The sequence below is a fragment of the Neolamprologus brichardi genome, chromosome 18 (assembly GCF_056152115.1).
Source record: "Neolamprologus brichardi isolate AB-2024 chromosome 18, ASM5615211v1, whole genome shotgun sequence".
NCBI lineage: Eukaryota > Metazoa > Chordata > Actinopteri > Cichliformes > Cichlidae > Neolamprologus > Neolamprologus brichardi.
The window spans coordinates 22,761,878-22,787,287 of record NC_142121.1 but is presented as its reverse complement, the minus strand read 5'-3'; the positions used below and the strand labels follow the sequence as shown (position 1 = coordinate 22,787,287).

General features: G+C 41.2%; 1 protein-coding gene across 2 annotated transcripts; it reads left to right on the top strand.

The window, feature by feature from the left end:
* Positions 1–239: 239 nt before the first annotated feature.
* Positions 240–25,087, top strand: nyap2b (neuronal tyrosine-phosphorylated phosphoinositide-3-kinase adaptor 2b). 2 transcript variants are annotated; one of them, XM_087831234.1, is made up of 8 exons: positions 240–294; positions 7,286–7,487; positions 11,089–11,405; positions 14,332–15,405; positions 20,454–21,743; positions 21,840–21,943; positions 22,763–23,032; positions 23,125–25,087. In XM_087831234.1, the coding sequence occupies exons 2-8, from the start codon at positions 7,309–7,311 to the stop codon at positions 23,158–23,160; spliced, it is 3,270 nt and encodes a 1,089-aa protein (XP_087687360.1). In that variant the 5' UTR covers positions 240–294; positions 7,286–7,308; the 3' UTR covers positions 23,161–25,087. The 2 variants fall into 2 exon arrangements, with proteins under 2 accessions (XP_087687360.1, XP_006786606.2); XM_006786543.3 differs by lacking the exon at positions 240–294 and adding an exon at positions 4,139–5,040.
* Positions 25,088–25,410: the final 323 nt, after the last annotated feature.

Below are 25,410 nucleotides of genomic sequence, written 5' to 3'. Positions count from 1 at the left end.
TCCCCCCCAAAAATCAGCTGAGTCTCAGAATTAATGCTACTAAACTGCTCAAACACCTGTTCAAGCTAGCTAATAAACACGACTAGCTGTGTTTTTGCAAGGATGCTAGCAAGTAGCGCAGTCTTATAATAAAACAAGCGCGGTAGAAGATTTGGGGGGCGGGAAAATCTGCCATTATTTACAGAAATTGACAGCTATGACTGCTATGATTATAAGCAAACTGGGGCTTGGACCATACACTTCACTACACAGGTGTTGCTAAGCTAGCGTAATAAACGGTGAACAAGAAGAAAGGTAAGAGATGAATATTTTCCCCACCTATGCACTCACACACGCACGCACACACATTTGGCCACTGATGTTTACACACAGATAGACAAAGATATGCAGAGTGCAAAGGTTGTTGGGAAAAGGTAAGAAATAATGAGTTTCTGCTATTTTTACAGCAGATGGCGCCAGTCACCTAACTTGTCCTCTTTCAGGTGACATTCAGTCCCCATTTACCCGCAGGTTTTCTGTACAAACATGTATCAAACAAACATCTGAACTGAAATAATCTCCTGTATTCTAACACAGCTGTAAGCAGTGAGTCATCTGTCACCTCTGGTATTCTCACAGTCATTTTAGGATGAGACAGACATGATAAACATGTACAGTGCACCGTAACTAGAAACCAAACTTCAACCAAATCATGTCGTGTTAAAAACTGTGATGTATCTGATCCCGTTGAACTCAGTTCTGTCTTATGACTTTGTGAAACGACGAGGAAGCTGCAGCAATTATGTTTGTCATTTGTCCTCATGCTGTGTCTGAGACCAGCAGCTAGTACACCGTCTGTGGGGGCTTTAGCCCATCAGTCCTGTCCCTCTAAACTGGGGATTTAAGGGGCTTACAGGGGGCTAAACCCCCAAGATTGGAGCCCTCAACCGCCTGTTTGAGAGATTACAGTCTTCAGTCTCTTATTTTCACCTCTCTGTCTTGGTGGAACAGCGGGAAGTGCGGAGGGTGGTCGTTAGAGACATGCCTCAGCTTGACATCTCCAGAGACAGGAAGTGCAGATAATTGTTGTGTTAGTGTTAAGAAGGTTGGTGAAGACTTTTTTTTAAAACAACTTTCAAACTAAAAAAGCTTTTTAACATTTCAAAATATATTGTGTTCGGAGATGGAAAAAGGTGTATATTATTGTATGCACATATGGATCAAGGCCGTATGTAAAAAATAGAATATAATTTCTACTCCTATAATAAACAATTATGTTAAAACATTTATATAAAAAAACACTTTTACTTATGGAAGTCACCTCTTTTCCTTTTTCCTCAAATGCAAGTTTATTATAATAATTAAGTAAGAATCAAGTTCACACTATTAAATCATAGTATAAGACATGCAAGTCTTTAAGACTATATGAAACACTGACATTTACTCTGTTATTTTCTGTTTCTCCTCCATTTGGGAGTGGTCAGATGTCTGCAGATTGCTGGTCAGAGCATGAAGCTTGTGCTCTATTTCTCTCTTAGAGATGTGAGGAATGGAAGTAAGCCATGCTGCATCTTTAATGAGAGTCTGACATCTTTAGTGCCACTGTCTCACTATCTGTCTTGCCAGTGCCTTCTTCAGCATCACCTTCATGGCACTTCCAGAGCGGACAGAATACAAAGAATGCCACAAAGCATCACAGGCCCTTTTAAGCATATGAATGCTGCCTCACGCACTGTTGAGAAGTAGAAATCATTTTCTAGTTTCAGATAGCAAGAAACAGCACCTAATAAATCACTGGAAAGGATTGAAATGATTCTGTTTCCTCAGTGACATTTAATTGATTGGCATAATGGTTTTTATAGACTCTTCATTAGCCTGTTACAGCACTGAATCAATGCAACATCATTACAAGCATGATTGAACTGAGTACCAGGCATCTGCTGCAGGGCACATTGGTCTCTGTTTGTACAGTCATTAATGTCTCACTACACACATGAACTGGCAAGGTTATATACTTTACAAGTGACTTGAATCTGAATGACTGAGTGCATTTTATTGGCTTGATACTAAATGAGGAGGATGTAGTCTAAGCGCTAAATTGACAACAACAACAAACAAAGGACATCTATTGTTCACTAAATAGGGGTAAAAATGCATCGTGTCCACTGGAAATATTTATTGACTTTTTTATTGTCACATTTAAAATTCTGTTTTACTTTAATTAGCTTTTTTCCCCCTCAAAACTTAGCATACAACAACTGCCACTGAACCTAAGCAACTTTAAGCTCATGCAAATGTAACCTTATATTTAGTCTTGCAATGATTGAAAAAAATAAGGTGTTAAGGGAAAATTAAATTAAATTAAGAGAAATGAATATGGAATCTAGACATCAGCAAAAGCTTTAAATTGTGTTCTTTATTTCCACAGTGCAAAAATAATATATTCATTATCACAATCTAACCACATTACTTCATTTCAATTCAGTAAAACTTGCTTTTAAGTATCTATTTAGGCATTCTTAATGCATTCTTATGCAAGTCATTGTGTGTCTGTAAGCGTGCGTGAACTGAAAAGTTAGAGGAATTGTATCCTATTTCAACCTCCATTCTGTCCCAGAGGGAGTGTCCTCCACTGTTCACAAAACAAAGTACTCCTGCGCACGTGGTGGAAAAATTTGTTTAACCCATTCACCCCTGAGATTTCCATACAGTCTGTGTTCATTGAGCTCCGATAGGATCTAAATACTTCTTTTGAGAAGTACACAAAAACCATGCACTAAGGTCAGAGTGACCTTTTTGTATATGTGCATGTTTATGTGTGCGTATGCTGGATAGAGCGACTTGCTTTGTGCATGATCAGTCGACCACATCCCTCTCAACAGTCAGGAAAAAGGGGTGTCTACCTTTCGACAGCTGATTTTTATTTAAGCGAGGGCATAGCAGTTGTCTATTTGGGACATGCGGCATGATTTATCTAAAAGTGTGTTTTAAGTGAGTGCATTTTGCCCTGATTTTTTTTTCCTTTATTAACTTAAAAACAAATGCCTAATTTGATAATCAAATGCAGGTCAGCACAGCACAGCGTGGTGGACTCACTAGTTCCATTGCTGGCCTTTTTTAAGCCTTCCCTTCCTCCCTAAACTGACCATCACATGTTTGTGAAAAAATCATTTTGTTGCCTCCAACCCCCCTTTTTTTATACCCCCAACAAAATATAAAACACAACCTGGCCAAGCTTGTGGTGGTGGTGGTGGGGTTAAGAGAAATGGAGGGAAGGTTTGACGAAAACAACAGATCTCTGCTCGCTAATCCTTTTGTGTCGATGGTGTTAATCCATCCAAGCAAACCCAGCCCCCCCCCCCCCACCATCAACCTACCCACCAACCCGAACAGCTCGCCCTCCCTTAACCCCTGATTCTGCACCATAGACCAGGCTTTCTCACCACTGAAACAACTGACAGCGCTACTGAAACCAATACTTATCCCCCAGACAGTCAAGCGGGGGTGCACAACAGTCACAGTAGCAGCACCCCCCCCCCCCCCCCCCCCCCACCTCCACCCACCAACAAACATGCAACCCAGGCTCAACTCTGTCCTTGTTTTCATCCCGTTCATCTTTTGTGGCCACTGGGAACAAGTCTCTGCACTGCATTACTTGTTTTGTTCTTCTATGCAAAACATATTTTAAATTTGCATCAGCAGGTCAATGTGTGTGTGCATTAAAAATGGAAAAGTATTGTTGCTTTCTCTCTTTGTTTTTTGTTTCTTGCCTGCATGCATTTATTACTCTTTGTTTTGACTACTGTACATGTAATGAATGAACTTGAAAGCAACACAGTAGAATTCACCGCAAGTGGAATTTTTTTTATGCGTGTATGTCCTGGTGTTGTTTACGAGCTGTGAGAAAGAGAGGGAGGGAGGAAGGGGGTAGGAGGGAGGGGAATCGCATCGGTTGCCAGGGGGAGAGGAGGTTGTGTCTAATGAGGTCACACCCTGGCAACCTGGTGACTCCTCCCACTCAGCCCCCCCCATCCCTCCTCCCTTCTTTCCACTTGGCCCCCTTTGAATGTGCCCACCCACTCAACCCTCCACCCCCCGCCTTCGCCCCCTGACAGAGAGAGCTCTCCGTGGTGCTGAAAGCAGAAAAACACGATTCAGTTACAGCCCAGTTGCTAAGGGAAGGCAGGCGAGGCACAAGACGAGAGCATAAAAATGACTAACTGCAAAAAGAGGCTGGGGTATGAGTGCTTTTGAAGATAAGTTGAAAAGCACACAAGAGAAAAAAAGAAGAGGGACAGAGGATGACGCTCTAGTGGAAGGTGGCTACAGTAGGCAGTGGGCGTGTTCTTCTTGTTGTGATCTATAGTTGGGAAGCCCAGTGTCATCTGCTTAAGCACAGTGTGAGCGTGCAGACCTATCTGTCTAAGCGGGACGGAGGGAGCAGGCAGGGAATGCCTTACCTGGAAATGCACATCACTTTGCTCTACCTCGGTCTGAACCTTGAGGGCACTGTGGATAAGGATTCCTTTTACCCGGGCAGCACTTTGACATGTTAAAGCAGAAGGAAAGATATTCTGGAAATTAGAAAGACTTTGAGTGCCTGGTCTGTAACTGCAAGTGGGAGCTTCATGTCAGAGCGTGTGAGTGTGTTTGTGTGCATTTGCGTGATGTATGCGGGTGCGGTCAGCTGCTATGCTGCATCTTCCTTCCATCTTTAGCATGTGCAGATGTTTGAAGAAGTGAAGCTGACATCTGGCTTGAACTGTGGAAACATCTGGATTGGAGCGGACGCATCTCCCTTTTTTGCCCAGGGAAGGGAGCACTGGGCCGGGTACCCAATGGCCCGGCTCCCTTCTGGCACCAGCCTTATCCTGGGTCACAGGCAGTCTTTCTAGCTGGCCAATCAGTTGGACCATACAATGGATGGAAGTCTATGTGGCTTTAAGTGGAATAGTGCACTGGTGCTCCAGCATAGCTCAGAGTTCATTAGTGTACAGTGGACTTGTCAGGGGAAGACAGACCTCGCATTGGTCCACAAACCAGTAAGGACACAACCCTATTGTAAGTATGCATCAGAACTTTTTTTTATTCACAGCACTGACCTACAAACCCACAAAGCACTGACAAAAAAATGCCTGCTTGTCTAATGCAACACATGTCATCTCAAGTGCCTATAACAATAAATCAAGTGTAAAGACATGCCAAGTGTTGCATCAAGTAAACATTAGCTTTAACTTGGTCCTAGAATGATTGTGTGTGTCTGTGTGTGCGTGTGTGTATATGCATACACAAGTACATGTTGTCACATGTACCATGGCACCATGCATGTTGTCACCAGATTCTTGCCCTTGCAATCTTTCTTGACAGTGTGTCTCTAGAATATCCATGCTGGCCTTCTCCTGTGACATGGTTGCTTGGAAACAGAAATGGTGTGCCACTATCATTTAAAGCAAAGTGCACCTCTGTGATCCAACTGTTGCACCCAATGTCAACTAGGGCAAATGGAGGTAGAAGGGGCAAGACAGAAAAAAGAGAGAATGCATCATGTCACTGAGCAAAACAAGCTTTGCTTAAAAAAAAAGAGAGAATGAAAATGTTCACTGAACTGACAGGTTTTATGGAGATGAAAAAATTAATAATAGCTTTTTGTATCAATGAGTTGAGGGAGGACAATCCAATGAGAAAGGTTTGGTTGGTAAAAACACTGTGATAAACAAGCTGATTCCAGTGCAGAGTGCTGCTGCAGGCTTACAGGGATTAGGCAGGCAGGCTTAATTCAGCTCAAACACTGTTTGAACTGTGCCTTCCCGTTGCCGTACCTCTAACTGGTGTGCTTCGTTTTCCCTCAGAAACTGTGATTTGAAAAAAAAAATCGGTATTTGTGCAGCTGTAGGTGTTACACTGTGCCTGTGCATTAGTGATAAAACCTGATTATCAGGAGAAAACATCTCTGCACCGCTTGACACCAGGCATCCTTGCCCTCGTTTGAACTTTGCTCTTGAGATCCTGATTATGTCTTTTGGCTCTTATCAGTCCTCTCATCTTGCCTGTAAAAGCCTATGCAAAACAGTTTTGAGATGCATCATGGATGCTGAGGGATGGCCAGACAATGGCCAGCCTCTGAGTTGGCCATGCAATCTCCATTTGGCTGCCCTCCAAGACCCCCCTTGCTGCCCTTGCCTCTCTACACACACACACATGCACATACAAACATATATCGAGATATCACAAGCCCCCTCCCCCTCCCCACGCAAGCTCACACTCAGTGCTTGTCTCACACGTAAACAAGCATGAGTCTTAGGTTGATCTGAAAACACTGACCTACATAAAAGCATGCTGTCTTCTCCTCTTCCACCACTGCCCTCTCGAAATTCACATTTGGCCGTTGCACATTGTATGTACTGCGTTACATGCGGTTGCACTTGTTTTCAGCCAAGTGAACATACATGCAGACTGAATCGCAGCATTATCTGCTTCGTTCTGTGCCTCGACTTTAAGTGGCTGCAAACGATTGCTTTTATAAACTAATTACCGTCTAGGAGTGAATCACTGAGTAACTGCACAAGTGTCGACATTTCACAGAGAAGGCTTCTTCTCACTTTTTTCATTAAGAACATTAATGTTATCACCGACTCAAAAGGCAGGACTCGAGAAGAGAGTATTTGAGGATTTAAGAGACAAGATTGATGGTATTTATAAATGTAAAAGCATGCTTCATAGTTTTGTTTCATTTGTGCTGATCTGATTGCTTCCAGGAGTTTTATGCTTTCCGAGTCCAGGCTATATTATGACTGCAGAAGATGAAAGCCCTTTTTCAGTCTCATTCACACACTCGCTTGGTTAAAGCCAGTAATTTCAGCCAGAAAATGTGCAAACACAACTGAGAAAATTAGCAGCCGCTACTGTTCCACACTGAAGCAGAAGGTTATGAGTAATTGTTGCTAAATAGTGAGTCTTAGCTCTTTCCATGTGCACATGAGCTTTTGTATATGTTTGCATGTGCGTGAGTTTTTTGTGTGTGTGTGTGTGTGTGTGTGCATCTGTGTGCAGAGTGAACAGTAGAAAAAGATGTTGCAAACCTCCAGGGAAAATACTCCTCTGGATCCAGACATGATGCAAGGCCCACCACCAACTCTACAGCAACATTCAGACATATTCAAAATCAACAGCAATGTCACATATACTCAACATGTGGCACTAACGTGTGGCCTGTGAAATCCATCTTTTCTCATGACTGGCCCACTCTTGTATTTTGTGACCCTTCTAGAAGAATAATTATGACTGATATGTCTTATATGCCCCGCAGAATGCAGTGGAAATACTTGAAGAATGATGAGCTCCAAAGAGGAGGAAACTCTCAGCTTTTTCCAATATGTTGAGGAGAATGGCCTGAGAGCCTACAACGGCCTGGTAGCTCAGAACTTGGACCACGCCAGGAATGAGAGAAACAAGATATTCCTGAAGGAAAAAAACGAGAAGAAGAGAAAACAGGAGGAAGCCATAAGGAGGTAGGATGAAAAAAAAAGTGCTTGCAAATATGAAAACCTCAATAGTATGTTTTGACTACATTTAAAGCAGGGAATATGGAAAAAGAGAGGGGGGGGGGGGGGGGGGGGATGACATGCAACAAATGGTCCAGCCAGCTGGATATTGAAACAGGGACTTGATGCTCAAGGGCATTTGGACCCGTGTGGTATGAGCCCAAACCACTTTGCCTTCGGGTATCCCGTGCTTAAGGATGAGGAAATTGGGACAAGTAGCCAGAGGGTTTGTTAATTTGCTATGTTATGGAGTTTACAAGTGTGGATCAGTGCACTCCGTGATCTATGGAGGATAATTAATTTTTCACTTTTAGACTTATTTGGGACTTGTCCTTGTATGGAGGTTGTCACTGTTCTATTTTTGAGATGGCAAGCTTTTACAATTAAGAAGGAATGAGGTGGGCCAGGACAGTAAAACACCCAGGAAGTTAGGAAGTGAGGGTGGGAATTAGGCTGATGATGTAAGTGTTTCGAAACACCTTTATTTAAAAACCATCTGGAAACATGGAAATGTGTGTGTCTGTGTGTGTGAGAGGAGGGTTCTAACCAGCTTTATGAACACTCGCATGTCTGACTGCACTGTTTTTTAGAGCAGTGTCACTGAGCATGGTGAAACTGAAACTTCACTAAATAAGAGGCACACGCTGTAAACATGTGCCTAGCACGTGGAAAAATCCTGCTTGCTGGGTGTTAGAGAACCACTGGGTGTTAGATTATCAGGAGATGATACCAGGGTATTTGGAGGGATTTTGAAAGTTGTTGGTGACAACATGGACATTTGCAATCCCCAAAAACGGAGAGCAGATCTTTACACTCATGACATAAAAAGAAACTATATCCATCAGGCATCATACTGAGTAATATGATTTTTTTATTAGGTCTTAGAATGATTTCTAATCTATCAATTTAATCTAAAGTTTGCCGTAATATAGGACAGAAAGAAGCACGAGTACACTGGGTACTTGTAATTTATGCTTTCCAGTGTTCTCAAACATTCTAAAAATAATTTTGCTTGCTCTAAGTCTTTCTGGCTCAAAGTATTTTAGCAGCTGATGGCAATTTTAGCAGCTCATCAAATAATTAAGGTGCTTTTGGGGAGTTGAGCATTTATATCTGACCAGATGTGGCTTTTTAACCTATTTATCCAGGAACACTTTGATCCCTGTCATGCTTCTCTCAATGGTCCATGCATCTCCAAAGAGCTCTGTCTCTTTTTTTGGCTCCCAGTATGACTGAATATGCAAATGGCACGTCACTTGCATGATCAAAGCTCAACTTTACACCGCTGGCATTAGAAAAACAAAGTGGCATTTTTAGAGAAAATTCTGAAATCTTTCTTTACCTCTATTTTTAACCTACCAGCAAGATCTCATTGTCCTCATTGTTATGCAGTCCTGTACAGTAACTTTGGTGAATGGGACAGGGTGACACCTGAGGAAAGTGCCATCTGCTGTTCACTTTCTTTTAGGTGTTGCCAAACCTAAAACATTAATTCACAGTCACTTGAGAAAGAGACAAAAAATAGTTGGATTTTTTATGAGATCTATAAGTAGGTCAATGAGACGACCCGTTTTTTACAGTAAGTGAATAACTGTGAGAGTGTAAGAATTTGTATGTGCATGCTGCGTACTATGTGCGTGCATGGGCATGAACAACTGGAAAAGGGAATATATTAGTTTACGAGAAAGGGTTGGAAAGAGCAAACTGACAGTGTGATCGTGTAAAGGAAAAAAGAGCTTGTTAGAACAAGTGTGTTTTAGAGTTGGGGGGAAAATGGGGGAAAAAATGTTAAAGAGAGATTAAGTGTGAGCTCAGTTGCAGGAGGTGGGTTCTGCCTGGTAACAGCTGGAGCAGCCATAGGCCAATCAAATCAGCACGTTTGGTTTGAGTGAGGCGGGCCTTCCTGCCTAGCACACTCTCACTCTGGTTTTCTTTTATTGTATTTCATCAGAGGGAAAAAAGTTATCCACACAGTCACAGACATACAAATCCATGTAAATGTCTAAGAGTCTTCAAAACGACCCTTATCCAACAATCATGCACACACACGCACACAGATGCACACGCATTTCCTTATGTTTGCATATGCATGCAAATTCCCAACGACTGCCCTGCCCTTTGTGCACACGTGCATGCAGACACAAACAGACTTCCTTCCTTATTTCTCAGTATGTCATTTAGTAAGTGTTTGTTTTTTGGTTTTTATTTTTTGTTTTTTGTTTTTTTTTTTTTTTTGGGGGGGGGGGGGGGGATAGGGGTTGTTTGTTTGTTTGTTTTTTGGGGGGGTGCCTTGTTTTGCCATCCCATGGTGTCACAGAGCTGACAACCAGAGCTGCTCAAAAACAAATCAACCCCAACTGCGCCTACTGCACCTGTGGTCTGTCCTCTAGCCAATCACTGGGCAAATATCCTATAAATAACCCAGTCACCAGTACTCCAGTCACACCCAGCCACCCCCACACTACCAACCCATGTATATAAAAGTGCACGTCACAGCAGATGCATGCCCAAAACACCTGTGGCTGAATCTTGTTGATAAAGAATTTATAATTTCTTCATTGATGTTTTTTTCCCTATATATATATATATATATATATATATATATATATATATATATATATATATATATATATATATATATATATATATAATATATTATAGTTATTTACATAAACGTTTGATTTTTAACTTCTGGGTTTGTTCATTCTGTGCCTCTACATGTTTCTGCAGGTCCCTTTTTTAAACTTATATCAGCAGTATACTATTAAAACAAACCCTGCTGGGGTTATCATGTGCTTATGGTGTGCACGTGTGCTTTATTATTGTTGTGCAGTGGCAGCTGGTTTTGTGTCTGGTTTCTATGGGTACCCTGTTGCTAGGCAAAGTTAAGCCCCTGACCAATGAACCCAACCCACTGAGCACCTTCTGTTCAGCAGCTGGCCAGAGAGGGAGTCATAGTCAGCAAAGTAACAGGCTGAGGGGTCACCCCCAGATACATCCATACCAACATGCATGGTTGACAATGTCACAGATGCAAATGTGAGATTTTTCAAATAGATAAATCTCTGAAATGAAGTTTAGTTCTGCTGTCTCTTTAATATGAGGCTAAAACACAGTCAGATCTTGAACTCATTTACTCACCCATTTACACTCAAGCACACACTTCCCTTTACGCCATTATTGCACAACACTCAGACATCATTAACACTCCATCCAGCCCAATCATCCGTTTAAAGGGATTGATTGTGTGTGCTTGTGTGCGGGTTATCAGTCATATCCAGGGTTAAACTCAAATCAATGCTTTGCCCTGAAAGAAGCCATCCTGTCAATGGCACTAACACACCTGTTATTGTTAACTTAGTGCTCTTGTCATTTTGACCACCTGCACACAATGAAATGCACATACCTACGTGCGCATACGATCAAATGAAAGACGTTTGATGGTAATGTGTTGGATTGTGGAATGTCTGTATTTCTGTGTCTTTATCTTTTTTATTCTTTGCATTCCACATTTATTCATTCTGATCTCTTAACCCTTCTCTTTGTCCTTCCTCTTTCGCTGTTTCAGATCGGGTGAGGAGATAGCAACTGAGGGCAAGCACTTGCGTATGGGCTTAAATACCATGCCAGACCCCCAGGAACGCATGCCCGTGCCCCACCTGCACCCTATCGCCTGTGGGCAGGGCTTCTCAGTACGCTCCCAGTCCCTTCACTCGGTCGGTGGTGGGAACACTGGGGGTGGAGGAGAGGAGGAAGTGGGAAGTCCAACTTCTAGGAAGCAGCCCCCGCCTAAGCCCAGGAGAGACCCAGCCACCAAGCTGAGCATGTCGTCTGAGGCAGTGGACCATAGTCCCATGTCTACCTGCCGCGGGGAGAGATGTGACGGTGAGTGGTGGTGGCACTTCACACAAGACTGATGCACTATATATAGCTGAACTGCAGGGACCTCTTCAACATTGCTTCTCTCACAATGACATGACATTTAACTATTCAGTGTATGCTTTTTACTGACCTGCCATAGGTGCAGACTGATATAAGATGAAGGGTGTAAATACAATAGGGGATTGAACTGTGATTAAAGTATTATATATCATATATATCCATATTTTGGCTATGCTAAACAACATTGCAAACATGACAGCCTGAAGCACATGTATAATAATAAATGAATATTTAAAGACATCTGTGCTGCAATATGTTCTGATGGTCATGGTTTTCCATTTCGTGAGGGCTGACCTACTCTAGCAAAATGAACAGGCCATATAAACTGAGAATACCATTATAATACCAAAGAAAAATTAAGAAGTTTGGGATAGGTTGTACCTTTGTTTGATTTTTCATTCTCACAGTCCTTTTTTTCTCTTGTTATCAAATTAGCAAATGGTAGTTTGCATATTTCTGCTTCCCAACAGATAAATCAGGTTGCATGTGTGAGTACTACCATGTAGAGACAGAGATGAAAGTAGTTACTTATAATGCATGTGATTGTGTGTGTGTGTCTTTTCTCATGTCTTAAGGCTTTGGAGAAAAAGTACCCCAGTTTATCATGTGTTATCATGCTCGCTTCATTTTTCACTATATTTCAAGAACCTTGAAGTGTATGATAAGATCTTTGGAGCACGTTGAGATTATTTATCCTTGTGCATGTAATCATCAGGTGTTGCTCTATATACAAACTCCATCTCTTGCTCAGCATAGTAGGTTTCAGCTCAGCAGAGTGATAATAGTGCTGCTTATAGAAGGTTATTGCCACATTGTTAGTAATTTAAGCTGTTTCCGTGCATCAACTGCTTTGACAGTTCTAACCTTGCTTAAAACTCCTCTTCAAATATGCCTTGTGTCAATGTAAGACCAGTTTAGAGTAATTTAACTGAACATTGTTATCCCAAGACAATTTTTCTTGCAACAAATGCAAGCTGCACAGTACTGTCTCAGGGGGAAAAAAATATCACGATACATGCATTTTGCAAAGTTAAACTGATAGAGTTTTCAGGTTGCATTAATAACAAAAAGATTTAGAGTTTGCAGGGAGCATTGACTCCATTCCAGTTTGGATGCTTTGCTGCCAACGTGATGTTTAGGGAGTCACCCTGCCTGGCTCAGATTGGTGGGGATCACTATGTGCGCACAGATCTTCCTGGGCACCACGGCAACCATCTCACAGAAACAAGACCCCCTGCAGCCCAGCCAATCCCAGCATCACTGAGCAGCTTGGGCCAATGAGGTTCCAGAGATGCTGAAAACTAAGGCTTCTGAGCCAATCAAATTGAGAGTGTGGGGGTGTCCCTGGCTGAGGGGAGGGTTGCGTGCTCTGTAGCTGGCGTTTTAGTGGTAAGGGGAGGAGCTTGTCAGAGTAGAATTCATTCAGGAGGAGCGATTGACCTAGATTCGTTTTCCCCAGGAGGAGTGGGAGGGGGGAGGGTGCTGCGGGTAAACACATCCGCTGCAAGGGGGAGGTGGGGTAGAGGGAGCAGTGGAGAGAGGAGAAGAGAAAGGAGAGCGATGTTTTGAAGGGGTGGATTCATCATCCATGCTGAAACAGATCTCAGCATTAACCATGGAAACCTGCTAGTGTAGTAATGTAATTTGCTGCTGTGGAAACGAGGAAGAGGAACACCACTATGTGCCCATTACTGCCCGCACATATATACACATGCATGTCCACACAAAGAAAGGAGAGGAGCATATGCAGGAATCTCAATATCATAGTACAAAGAAGCACATGCCAAAACACATTTGGGCTTAACCAAATCTTGTATTAGCACATTATTAGCAAGTGTTAATTAGGAGAGAACACCAGTCCAAAAGACCCAAGCATCCTCTGTTCAAATTAGTTTATATATATGATCGTGACTAAATGTATAGCATGCAAAAAGCAGAACAAAATTGGATGTTTTGTTTTAATTTGTAGTCTTTACTTTTGGTTCTCGCACTGGATCATAAACCTAACATTGAATTCATTTTTTTCTCAAATAATATTATAAACAAGAGACATTTTTATCAACATGCAACACACTGTATCCAATTGTTTGCAAAAAAAAAAAGGTAAAAAAAAAATAGAAAAACAAAACAAAAACAACCTAAACTGTGAAATAGGTACACATCAGTCCTAATTCCTCTGTCTTAAGGTGTCGGCATCTTTAGTGTGTGTTTGTGCGCCTGTATGCATGGAGTAAGGGTGGTGAGTCATACAGTTACTGGAACTAGGAGTGTGTCTCGGCCATCTGCCACATGAATTATTTAAGGTATAAAATTTGCAGTTTTAAAAATTTTAGACATACTCCAGCTCTTAACCACATTCATCTCCCACTTCCTGCCAGTGTGAGGGACACTTCTATCTAAACATCTCAGTATTTGACCTAGAAATAGACTCAGAGCAAGTTGGGAGCATAGAGCTATGGCTACTCTCTGTAAGCTACTGTAGTGGTACCGCAGTGTATTTTACAGTACTAGCTGTACAAATGCCTCTTCGCACCACATCTAAAGAGATTCGCACTGCAAAGCTACGTCACCACTATCAGAAAGAAGCTCAACAGTGTGTGTGACCCAGATAGTATACTCGCATGCTGCCATATATGTGACCTAGAAACATGTATATGCCTCAACTATTCCCACATATCTGACTCAAGATATTGCACTGAGCAGCACATATAGACCTACAACTGACCCACATTAATAATTAATGACAAATAGATTACAAAAACTTGAATTTCACCCAATTCAGTAATCTATTATATATGACTCTATAATTATTTGACTCATACCTCAACAAATTAGATCTTAGACTTTTTCTCTCTCTCTTTTTGAGCAGTTCAGGGATGCAGTGAGGACTGCAGGAGGGTGCCACCACCCAAACCCAAGAGGAACCCCAACACACAACTGAGTGTTTCCTTTGATGAGTCCTACATTAAGAGCCATGGAGGCAGTGGGGTTTGCCCCTCCAAACCCCTCCACCATGTCACTTCCCCTAACGAATGCAACCCATCACCTCCTCAAAGTGATGAAAGCCCTACTGATGACTGTGAAGATGAACCTGTCTATATAGAGATGGGTGGGATTGATGTTGGAACGCGAGAACCCTTGAAGAGTGAGGATGAGGAGCCAGATGAGTCTGTGTACGAGGAGATGAAGTACCCAGCTCTGGATGACATGGAGTACCGCACCGACCCTGTAGGATGTCGTTCTGCGTGCCCAACGCCGGCACCCTATGAACCTGAGCCTCTCAGCCGCTGCTCCACACCTCGAAACATTCCACTGTGTGACATTCCTGCACCCTTCCCCAATTTACTCACTCATCGACCTCCACTGTTGGTGTTCCCACCAGCGCCTGCCCAGTGCTCGCCAAACTCAGATGAGTCTCCCCTCACCCCTTTAGATGTAGCCAAATTGCCCATGCTGGAGAACCAGTCATACAGCAAATCTCCCACCTCTTCCACTGAGCCACCCTCCTCTGCACACATCCGTAGGGAGCTCACAGCCACCCCGACTCTCACTGTCTCTGGACGCTCCTCTGCGCCTCCTCTGCCCTGTACACTTTATAAATCCTCATCATCATCTTCCTATCAGCGTAGCCACTCTGCTTGTCCGTCGCCAGTCAGCATGGGTCGCTGTCTCACCCCTCTCAGCCTCATGCGTACACCTCCCTTTGATGCTCCGATGCCATTCCCTGGGGGTCTGCCCCGAAGTGCTTCTGCTACACCGCATGGAAAAGGCTCGCCACCTCAAGATGGTGTCGGACGACTTCACGGGTCTATGCAAAATGTATCAACAGGCCGCTCAAGGACACCCACCAGCCCTCTGGATGAACTAACCAACCTGTTTACGACAGGCAGGAATATGCTAAAGAAAAATTCCAGTGGAAGAAAATCCAAGGAGCCAGGAGAAAGTAAGTCTTACGATTATGAAATGTAGATACAAAAAGATACTAATTGAAAGTATTGCAAACTTTCTGGTTTCCATATGAGTGTACATAGTTTGCAAACCAAGGGCGTAGATTTGGTTTTGGCATTGGTGGGGACGGATGATTGAACCACCGAACTCTGCCCCGTTTCTTTTTTTTTCCTTTTTGTCTTTGCTTCTTGATTAAAAAAAAATTAGAAATATACTTGCCTACATATGCTATTCTACATGCTTTTAAACCATTTAAAATTACAATTCATATTTTTATATGTGAATTATATAATGTTAAATTACTATTAAGTAAATGACTAAAGTATTTTAGGCTTTAGTTTACTTCAGCCATATTCCATATAAATCAGGTATCATACAAAAATAAAAATAGCTTCAAATACAGTCATGACAATAAAAGAATATGACTTTAAGGACTCAACAACATTAGTTCAGTTATAGTGCACCAACATCTGTTATACAATAGCACTAAGGGAACACTGAATGACCTGGTGGTTTTTGTCCATAAAACTACTCATCTAAGATTACCACAAAAGATCTCTCAACAAAATGATGCAACATTTTAGGCACTATTGCCCTGATCAAATCAGTGAGCTGGGATGTTTTATTCTAAACATGAACTACTGTTACAGCAACACACATGCACTACTGGTGCCCCACACAACAACTCAATGTCCACTATGTGAAGCAGCCAAACACATGCCTTCTCCTCTCGTTAATCTATAGCACCAAATCATCAGTCAGTCCCCTGTGACCTCGCCTCTTCACCTCTGTCCGAGCGACAACATGGCAGAGCTGCCTCTGTCACCTGATAAATAACAGTGAGACATTCCAAATACATGCAGTCACAGATGTGTCATCATCCAATTTCACCTGTGATCTTGTATCACCATTACTCTCTATCACCTGACAAATAGGACATACATGACAATAAGAATAAAATGTGTAGCTGCTTCAGTGCTTCTGTCAATTTGTGCAGATCTTGACTCATCAGTAATGTTTGTAGCGTGAGTGCATTTTTAAAACTATTTGTGCAAACTGCACTGCAAGGTGGAATATTTGCAAAATCATGACTACCTCATGATATTTTGTCTCAAAAATTATCCCTATGAATATGTTAGTTATGTTAGTAGGATGAAATTATTGTGTCACCAACATTTTAACAGCCTCTGTAAACGAATATCTTGGCTTTCTCGAGGCTGCCGTTTTGTCTGACACTTTCAATCAAAATTAGAAATGCTACTCTGAGACTGAGATAACTAATAGTGCTGCATGTTGTGCAGTTAGTTTTGAAAACTCCCTGAAAAGCACAGCCAATCACATTGCTCATATTTGTCACATGAGGTAGGACTCCAGTAGAGAACGTAATTTAACTCTTTCTGCACTGCTGGGTGAATGAGACGTTGACAGATCGTTTTTTTTCTTACTATCAGGTTTGTTTTTCTTTACTCGAAGAGATCAAATTATTGGTGGGGACATGTCCCTTCCGTCCATGAAAATCTACGCCCTTGTTGCAAACACATGCCCATTAAACAGTTTTTCCACCCTGTCTACTGTACACACATTTGTTTCATGAGAATGACAGATTTAGTTAGAAAGCAGCACTAGAAAGTAGGATAACAAACTGAAGAGCAGAGGTAACACAGAAGTGTGTCACTGGGCAGTGTGCACTGTGTTCGTGTAAAGAGATTTAGCGGCAGTAAACCTAGCAGCAAACATAAATAAACACTTTTTAATTCCTTAATCAGTCCACATTTAGGGTTAACAAGTTTGATCCTGCAAAATCACGAGTTTGTGCATTTAATGCATCGCTTTCACAGCACGATGTTTGCAGGGCACTTTGCAGTTTGCGTTTGTTTAATCTAGACCTGCCAAGCCAAGTCTGATACAGATCGTATGATTTAATCTGAGAGGATTAAAGACTAAAGCGGGCCGTAGGTCAACTCATGGCATTAGGCCATCAGGCAGCATTACTTTTAAATATGTAAACATCAACATTTAAATACAGATATTATGCCACACTCAGGAAGACGCTGCCAAAATATGTGCGGTCGGGTAGGAAAACAAACCCCTTGCTGCACAAATTGAATTTACGAAAGAAGAAAGATATAAAAGCAGAAACTATTTCTGAGTCTGGTGCCGGCAGCATTATCAGTCAGTCACAAATTGGCCTTCTCATTCTCAAGCATATTGCAACCTTTATTTTTCTGTTAAAATAGAAGTTGTAAACGTGAATATTGTGAAACTCAATGTGCTTATTATTTGAACTGTACAAAAACAGAACAGGATGATTCACACATTCTTGAAGCTTAGATTCATTTTGTAGAGGCATGTCATACTTTACTTGAGAAGGGTCAGTAACAAAGTCAGATGGAGTATGTAATCATATACAGTGAAGATGACATGCTGTTTAACCCTCAACTTCACATAACTCTCCTCATACCTGAGTTTCACAATCTGAAAGAATTTAACAACAATTTAAAAGCTGAACAGTTTTCTTTAATGTAAATACCACCAAACACAGCATTTATGCATACATCATAAATCATGAAAAAAAAACCAAACTACAAAGAATCCACACATCCATCCTTACTCAGTGCTCTTAGCAACTACAACATAGCAACAGTGGAAGGAGGAGAAATCCCTGTTTCTTATTTGCAGATTCCCTCCCCGTGGGTAATGCAGCCAATCACAGCTCATGGCACGTCAGACTACAATGCATGCTCCTGATAGAGATGTTATGCCTCTGAACTCTATCCTACACCTGATCACAGGATTTCAGATTCCCTTTTCTGTCCAATCAGCACACACATATGTAAGCCAATCGGGCAGCTGGAGCAGCTGTGCAGATGGGGACGGTGGACGCTGAGAGAATTTATGATTTCTTGCCATTTTGACTGTAATGAGATATACGTGTTCATGCATGTACCAAACTGGTATACATTTTCTGCTTTTTCCAGAGATTGTCATTATTAGCTGCTGAATAATGTGCTGTTAGTTAGAGACTGCATTTAGGTGCGAGGATTACCCTTTGATTTCTCATCAGTGAGATTTTTGGTTTAGTTAGTGCAAATGTCACATATGTTGTGTGTTGTGAACATGAAGGTTATGAAGGAATGGAGGATCATTTTGTTCTTTCCCTTTCTAAGGCAACAGGGGCAGCAACAGCTACCCTGACCCACTTACCAACTGGTTAATCACCACACTTGCTCTCTTTTACTCCTCCTCCCCCCCATACACACATCAGCATAAAACTACACATATGACGCATGCAGGCATGACAGGGGATGCTTCCACAATGTATTGTAGGTTAAAGCTTGTACGGAAACCATCCAGAGACAGGCTCAGATCAGTGATGCATATACATATATATATATATATATATATATATATATATATATATATATATATATATATGTGTGTGTGTATATATATATATATATATATATATATATATATATATATATATATATGCATATATATCTATCTATCTATCTATCTATCTATCTATATAGATAGATAGATAGATAGATAGATAGATAGATAGATAGATATCTCCATACGGTGGTGGGATAAAGTTTTTTGCCCCTTTCCCAAGTAATTTTTTTGTATGTTGATCACACTTAAATGTTTAAGATCATCAAAAAAAAAAAAGATAAATTGAAGTTTCTAAATGAAGTTGTTTATTTTTAAGAGGACAAAAATCTAAACCTACATGGCCCTGTTTGTAAAAGTGATTTTCCCCTAAACCTAATAACTGGTTGGGCCACCCTTAGCAGCAACAAGTACCATCAAGTATTTGTGATAACTGGCAATGAGTCAAAGCGGCAAAGCGCTGCAGAGGAATTTGAGCCCACTCATTTTTCCAGAATTGTTATAATTCAGCCACACTGGAGGGTTTGGGAGCATGAACCACCTTTTTAGGGTCATGCCACAGCATCTCAATTGGATTCAGGTTTCAGGACTTTGACTAGGCCACTCCAAAGTTTTCATTTTGTTTTTCTTAAGTCATTCAGAAGTGGACTGGCTGTCTGCCAGATGTAATAAGATATACACCTTGCAAAAAGTTCAACTTTTGTTTTGTGGATCCACAGAGTATTTTCCCAAAAGACTTGGGGTTCATTAAGATGTTTTCTGGCAAAACTGAGAGCAGCCTTTATGTTCCTTTTGCTCAGCAGTTGCTTTTGTCATAGAACTCTGCCATGCAGGGCATTTTTACCCAGTCTCTTTCTTATCTTTCTTATGGTGGATTCATGAACACTGACCCTAAGTCAGTTACATTGTCTTTTATTTGTTCCTGAATTTCCTTGGACCGCAGCATGATGTCTGACTTTTGAGGATGTTGTGGTCTACTCCACTTTGTCAGGCAGGTTTTATGTAAGCGATTTCTTGATTGAGAACAGGCGCAGTAGTAATCAGGCCTAGAGAAACTAGCTAGAGAAATTGAACTCATCTTTCCAAAGATGTGATACACCACAGTTAATTTATCGTATAACAGGAAGGGGCAATCTTTTTTTTTCAAGCAGGGCCATGTAGGTTTGGATTTTTCCCCCTAAATAATAAACATTTAAAAACTTTGCTTGTGTTATCTCTGTCTAATATTTCAATTTGTTTGGTGATCTGAAACGTTTAAGTGTGACAAATGTTAAAAAAAATAGGAAGGTGGCAAACAATTTTCACACCACTTTATATGTATATGGTTTTCAATCATTTTGTTTCAACTCCAGAGGTTTACAACTCCTACCACAGCTTCTTAAATGGGTCGTAAGGGACACCTAGTGGATAATTGTTTGCATTGCAGTAACAAGTCTGATTCTGATGATACTCACAGTTTGTCCCACTGTTGTTTATTATTATTATTATTATTATTATTATTATTATTATTATTATTATTATTATTATTATTATTATTATTTGTGTGTGTTTTTTTAATCCAGTTTATTTTGATAGGTACATCAAAAACTGAATGTCTATTGATTTGCCTAATTATGTGTTTTTTATTTTTATCCCCCTTTTCTTTGGCAGCTGAGTCCAAAAGTAAGTCTCACGGTGACTCAAAGCGAGAAGGCAAGGAACGTCACAGTCACAGCAAGGAGTCCAAGCGTGAATCCAAGGAGCGTCACAGTAAAGAGTCTTCACATAGAAAAGACAGAGACAAAGACAGAGAAAAAGACAAAGAGAGAGGAAGCAGCAATGCAGAGCCTCTGCCCCACAGACGAAATAGTAAAGACCGTACTTGTAGCAATGTAGATGCACAGCTTGTTCGCAGGGATAGCAGGGACCAGGCCTGCAGCAATGCAGAGCCCATCCCTGTGAGGCGGGACTCCAAAGATAGGGGCAGCAGCTCCATAGAAACAATCCCTTTGATAAGAAGAGACTCCAAGGACAGAGGGATTAGCAATGGTGACCTATTACCAAGGAGAGACAGTAAAGATCGAAGTGGGGGACATGGAATGGAGTCTTTGCTGAGACAGGAGAGCAAAGACAGAGACAGACTGCTTGATCAGCCACCTGAGCTGTTGCCAAGGCAAGACAGCAAGGAAAGGGCAAGAAATCCTGTAGACTACAGACATGAAAGCAGAGAGAGACTGGATCAGCCACCTGAACTCTTACCCCGACAAGATAGCAAAGAGCGAGCCAGAAATGGTATGGACTCAAAGCACGAAAGCAGAGATAGGCCCCCTGAGCTTCTTTCCCGACAAGAGAGCAAAGACAGGGTTAGAACCGGACCAGAATACAGGCATGATAGCAAAGACCATCGTCCCGATTTGTTACCCCAACAGGAGAGCAAAGAGAGAGAAAGGAATGACACGGAGCACAAATATGAAGGTAGAATAGATCAGCCACCAGAGATCCTTCCCCGACAAGAAGCATCCAGAAGCAGCAACAGCAGGGACAGAGTTGGTTCCAACTCCGAATCCAGGTATGAGGGGAGAGATCGAAGCTGCCACAGTAGTGGAGATCTTCCTCCTCCTCCTTTACCCAGGCAGGACAGCAAAGATCTGAGCAGAACTGGCCTTGAAGTGAGGCGGGACAGCAAAGACAGAAGTTTGAATGGCTCAGAGCATCATCATTTTGACATCAAGAGCACCAAGAGCCCTTCATCAATGGAATACAAGTGTGATAATAAGGAGCGAGGATACAGATCAGATGGCACCCCCCGACGAGATAACAGAGCCAATTACAACACAGACCAGTCAAAAGCACAAGAGAGGAATGGCAGCACAATATCAGGACAGCATTCATCAACAACAACACCCACTCACCACGGAAGGCCATCAGGTAGCCCTCCAATGACCATGGGAACAGGAAATGGTGAGTGTTAGGACCTAAATTTTAAGGCGGCATTAGACAATGCATATAACTATTCAAATGGCATACTACCAAATGTGATTTTTTATTCCTTTGTAGATCTGAAAGCAGCATCTAAGTATGCCCGCTCACCGTCTAAACCTGCTAATCCTTCCCCAGTGGGAACTCCACAAAGGAGGGCAACAGAGACACATCAAAGTCAGGTATGCATATCTGGTTTGTTCTTTCTTTTGTTTTGTTTTGTCTTGTCTGTCTCTTTACCTGAAGTGTCAGTTTCTTATAGGTCCTGAAAACTTATTTCTTAGTCTGTTATGGAACAGTTTGGACTGTTTAAAGACATTTTGTTCTAGTTGGTCTTCAAACTGGTGTGGGGATTCTTTTATCTCAGCAATTTAAATTAACTGACTATTCAATTGACTGACTAGTTAACTATTTTGACAAAACACTAATTAATAACACTGATTAATTAGGCATTTTTCATTAGTAATGTGAAAAATCTTCAGTTTATTAAAACGTAGTGGTTACAACTGTAGATTTATTTTTAAAAAAATGTAAATCGTTTGCAAAGACAGAGAAGAGAAATCCACAGCAGGTTTCAGAACTTTCAGAGAGATCTACATTATGTTTAACTCGTCATCTTCTGCCAGATATATCAATTGTATTTTTTTTTTAAACTGATTTATTAAGTCATAGTGTAGGGTGAAGTTCATGAGTAAGGGTGCTCCTAGCACAGCAATTTGGTGAACATGATTTTTGTCAAAATCATTTTTCTATTTTTTTTTTCTTTTATTGCCTAAAGCCGGGAACAGATAAATGGGTTTACCATTCTCTCCATTAAAAATGATCAGTACTGGTGAGACGCTGGGTTACACCAAATCAAATCAAAAACCACACCCATCCGCCCCTGAATTCATTTTTTGTGTTATATGATCACTTAGTCAATTGTGAATGACATCAAAAAGAAATTCTAGAAAGAGTTAATTTGTATTTATTTCACGTGGTATGTTAAATGTGTTGCTCAGATGCCCCAGATGCCATGGATATGTGGAGACACCACTATGCTAGAGCAAATCGAGAGGAAACGCACCCTATGCATGGAAATCCGTTCCAGACAGCATCCGCACTTGCAGAAATCTCTGGAGAGGCCTCCTCCTCCTCTGCCAGACAGGAATGAGGACAGGCACCAGGAACGAAGTCAGTGCAAGCAGGAAAATACATCTGTCCTTCCAAGCTGGGGAAAAAACGGCGGGACCAAGAAGATCCGTCCTCCTCCATACCCCACCCAGACAACGGTATTCTGGGATACCGCCATCTGACATTTACAAGGCATTTCGAACACATAACCCACAGTTAACCACTCCCTCTCCTCCCTAAAACATCACAGGCTTCAAGGCGGCCGCTGAGAGGACAAGAGGGATGATGCTCACTGATGTCAAAGGACAATGGTGGTTACCACAGCAATATTTCTGCTTGTTCAGGTTGTCATGTTTCTTATCATCACTGGTGATATTTGATATTTTTCTATTTCCTGTGACTGGACTCCTGTAATGTAATTAGTAGAGTAGATATTTGATGATGAATAGATATTTTCTAAATGAGATGATGGGGATCAAAAGGAAACTTAAATTATGTATAGTAGATGTAGATGCAATCTAATATTTGTTTTTATGTTATTTTTGTTCAGGTTATTTTACATTTCAAAACATAATCTATCGATACTTGTACTGTAGTTGCATAATTTTCTTATGCCAAGCGCTTTTTGTTTGTGCTTAAAAGCACTAAAATGAATGGACTATTTAATTCTGTCTATATATACTTTACATTTTCACTGTTGTATTGTAAGTTGAGGAGTTTACGTCGCCGTGCTTTAGAGTCCAGGTCTCTCCATGCCTGGTCCAGGATGTTCTAGAATGTACAACAGCTGGTCCTAGAACAGAAACAGGAAACTACTTGTGCTTCAGTTTGTATTTAACAGTGAGAAACTGTGTGGTCACTACGTAAAAGCCTTTTAAAGCTGTTTCGCAGGAAAGCCTGTTGGCATTTGTAGAGGACAGAGATAGTGTGTAATGTTTTTTGCTGTATTCTAAAATACACTATGAGGGCGGGGTGGGGAGGTAGCAAATTAGAACATACATTATAAACAGGATCATTTTCCAAGACCAGCCAAAGCCTGTAAAAGCGAGATATGGGTGTGGTTGCACTTTGGATGCTTGGTTATTTAAAATGGGATTAGTGGCAATAGCTGGCGAGTACCAGCATCTTTACATTGCCATGCACACTGCAAAGCACCGTGACAGTGTAAATACTTGACGCCAACGACCAGCCCGTACAATCAACACCTGAGCTTTTAGAAGATTTCTTAATTTCACTGCAGATTATAATAGCCATATGCACTTGCTTAAGAAGTAACTTTCAAGTTTATGCTTATATATATTTTTTTGAAATTGTAAGGAATAGTGAGTTGTGCCATGTAAGTTTTCATTTATTGGCTGAAAGGTAAAGCCTCAGGAGAATGGCTGGGTGTGTGACATACACTCATCTATATTTGGGTGTCTCTGACAATGTTTCCAATCCAATTCAATGGCTGGCAACCATTTTAGAGATCAAATTATTGAAGGACCTATCACATGACAACAGCTCCAAGCTGTCAAAAATAGCGGGGAGGGGTCGCACAAGGGCCTGCAATTCTGTCAGGCTATGAAAAAATAAGTGAACTGCACTAATTCTCATCTTCCTTCACATTAAATCAGGCTGGTTACATACATATTCATCTCCCCCTGCTCTCTCCCTCTACCTCAACCTCTTATTTGCATGAATTCAGTTGGTTCTCTTTTGCACATTAAAAGGCAATGTCAACATTGCCAAAATAGTATGGGTTTAACAACAGCCCCTAAAGTGCAAGTGCAGTACCCCCTCTCTATGAGAATCAACGATTCAGAAACCTTCGTTGGTACCGGTATGCGTGTGAGGGAGAGAGCTGTGTGCGTGTGTGTGCGTGTGTGTGTTCATGAGTGTGTGCGCCAGGCTACACTGTATGCAAGTTGCTAGTTTAAAAAAAATGATTGTCTTAAGACATTCACTTTGCCCTCATGATGTTGGTGGGTGAAGGTTGGAAATGTAACAATGATGATGATGTACAATCTTTTTGTGTGTATAAACGTGCACTGTGAAAAGGTAGAGAGAGCACCGCACCGTCAGTCCTCTGTCTTATTGCACTGAGTGTTCTCTTGTTTTGCGTAATAAAAAAAAAAAGGAAAGGAAAAAACATGTTTGAGGAATAAAGTACTGTATTCTGATTGTCACTTGGGTTCTGTTGAGAGAAATAAATAAATATGGACTTGAAACCTGCTATGGAAAATGTGCATCCTGTCAAAATGCTTCTTTTTCTTAAAATTGTATTTATTTATTTAGTTTTTTACATGACGTGTCAAGTTAGTCTTATTTTAAAATGACAAAATGAAAAACAACTTAAACACAATAAAATAATAATAAACACAAGAAAAGGTCATTTCAGAGAGGATTACAGTACCAGTCTGACAGATTATAGCACAATTATAGAACATAAGGAGCTATTTTAGAACTATAAATGGTACCTAAGTGAAAATAATGTTAAATGTTGAGGTGTGCAAAACATTTATTTTAATACATTTTTATTGTCAATGAACATAAT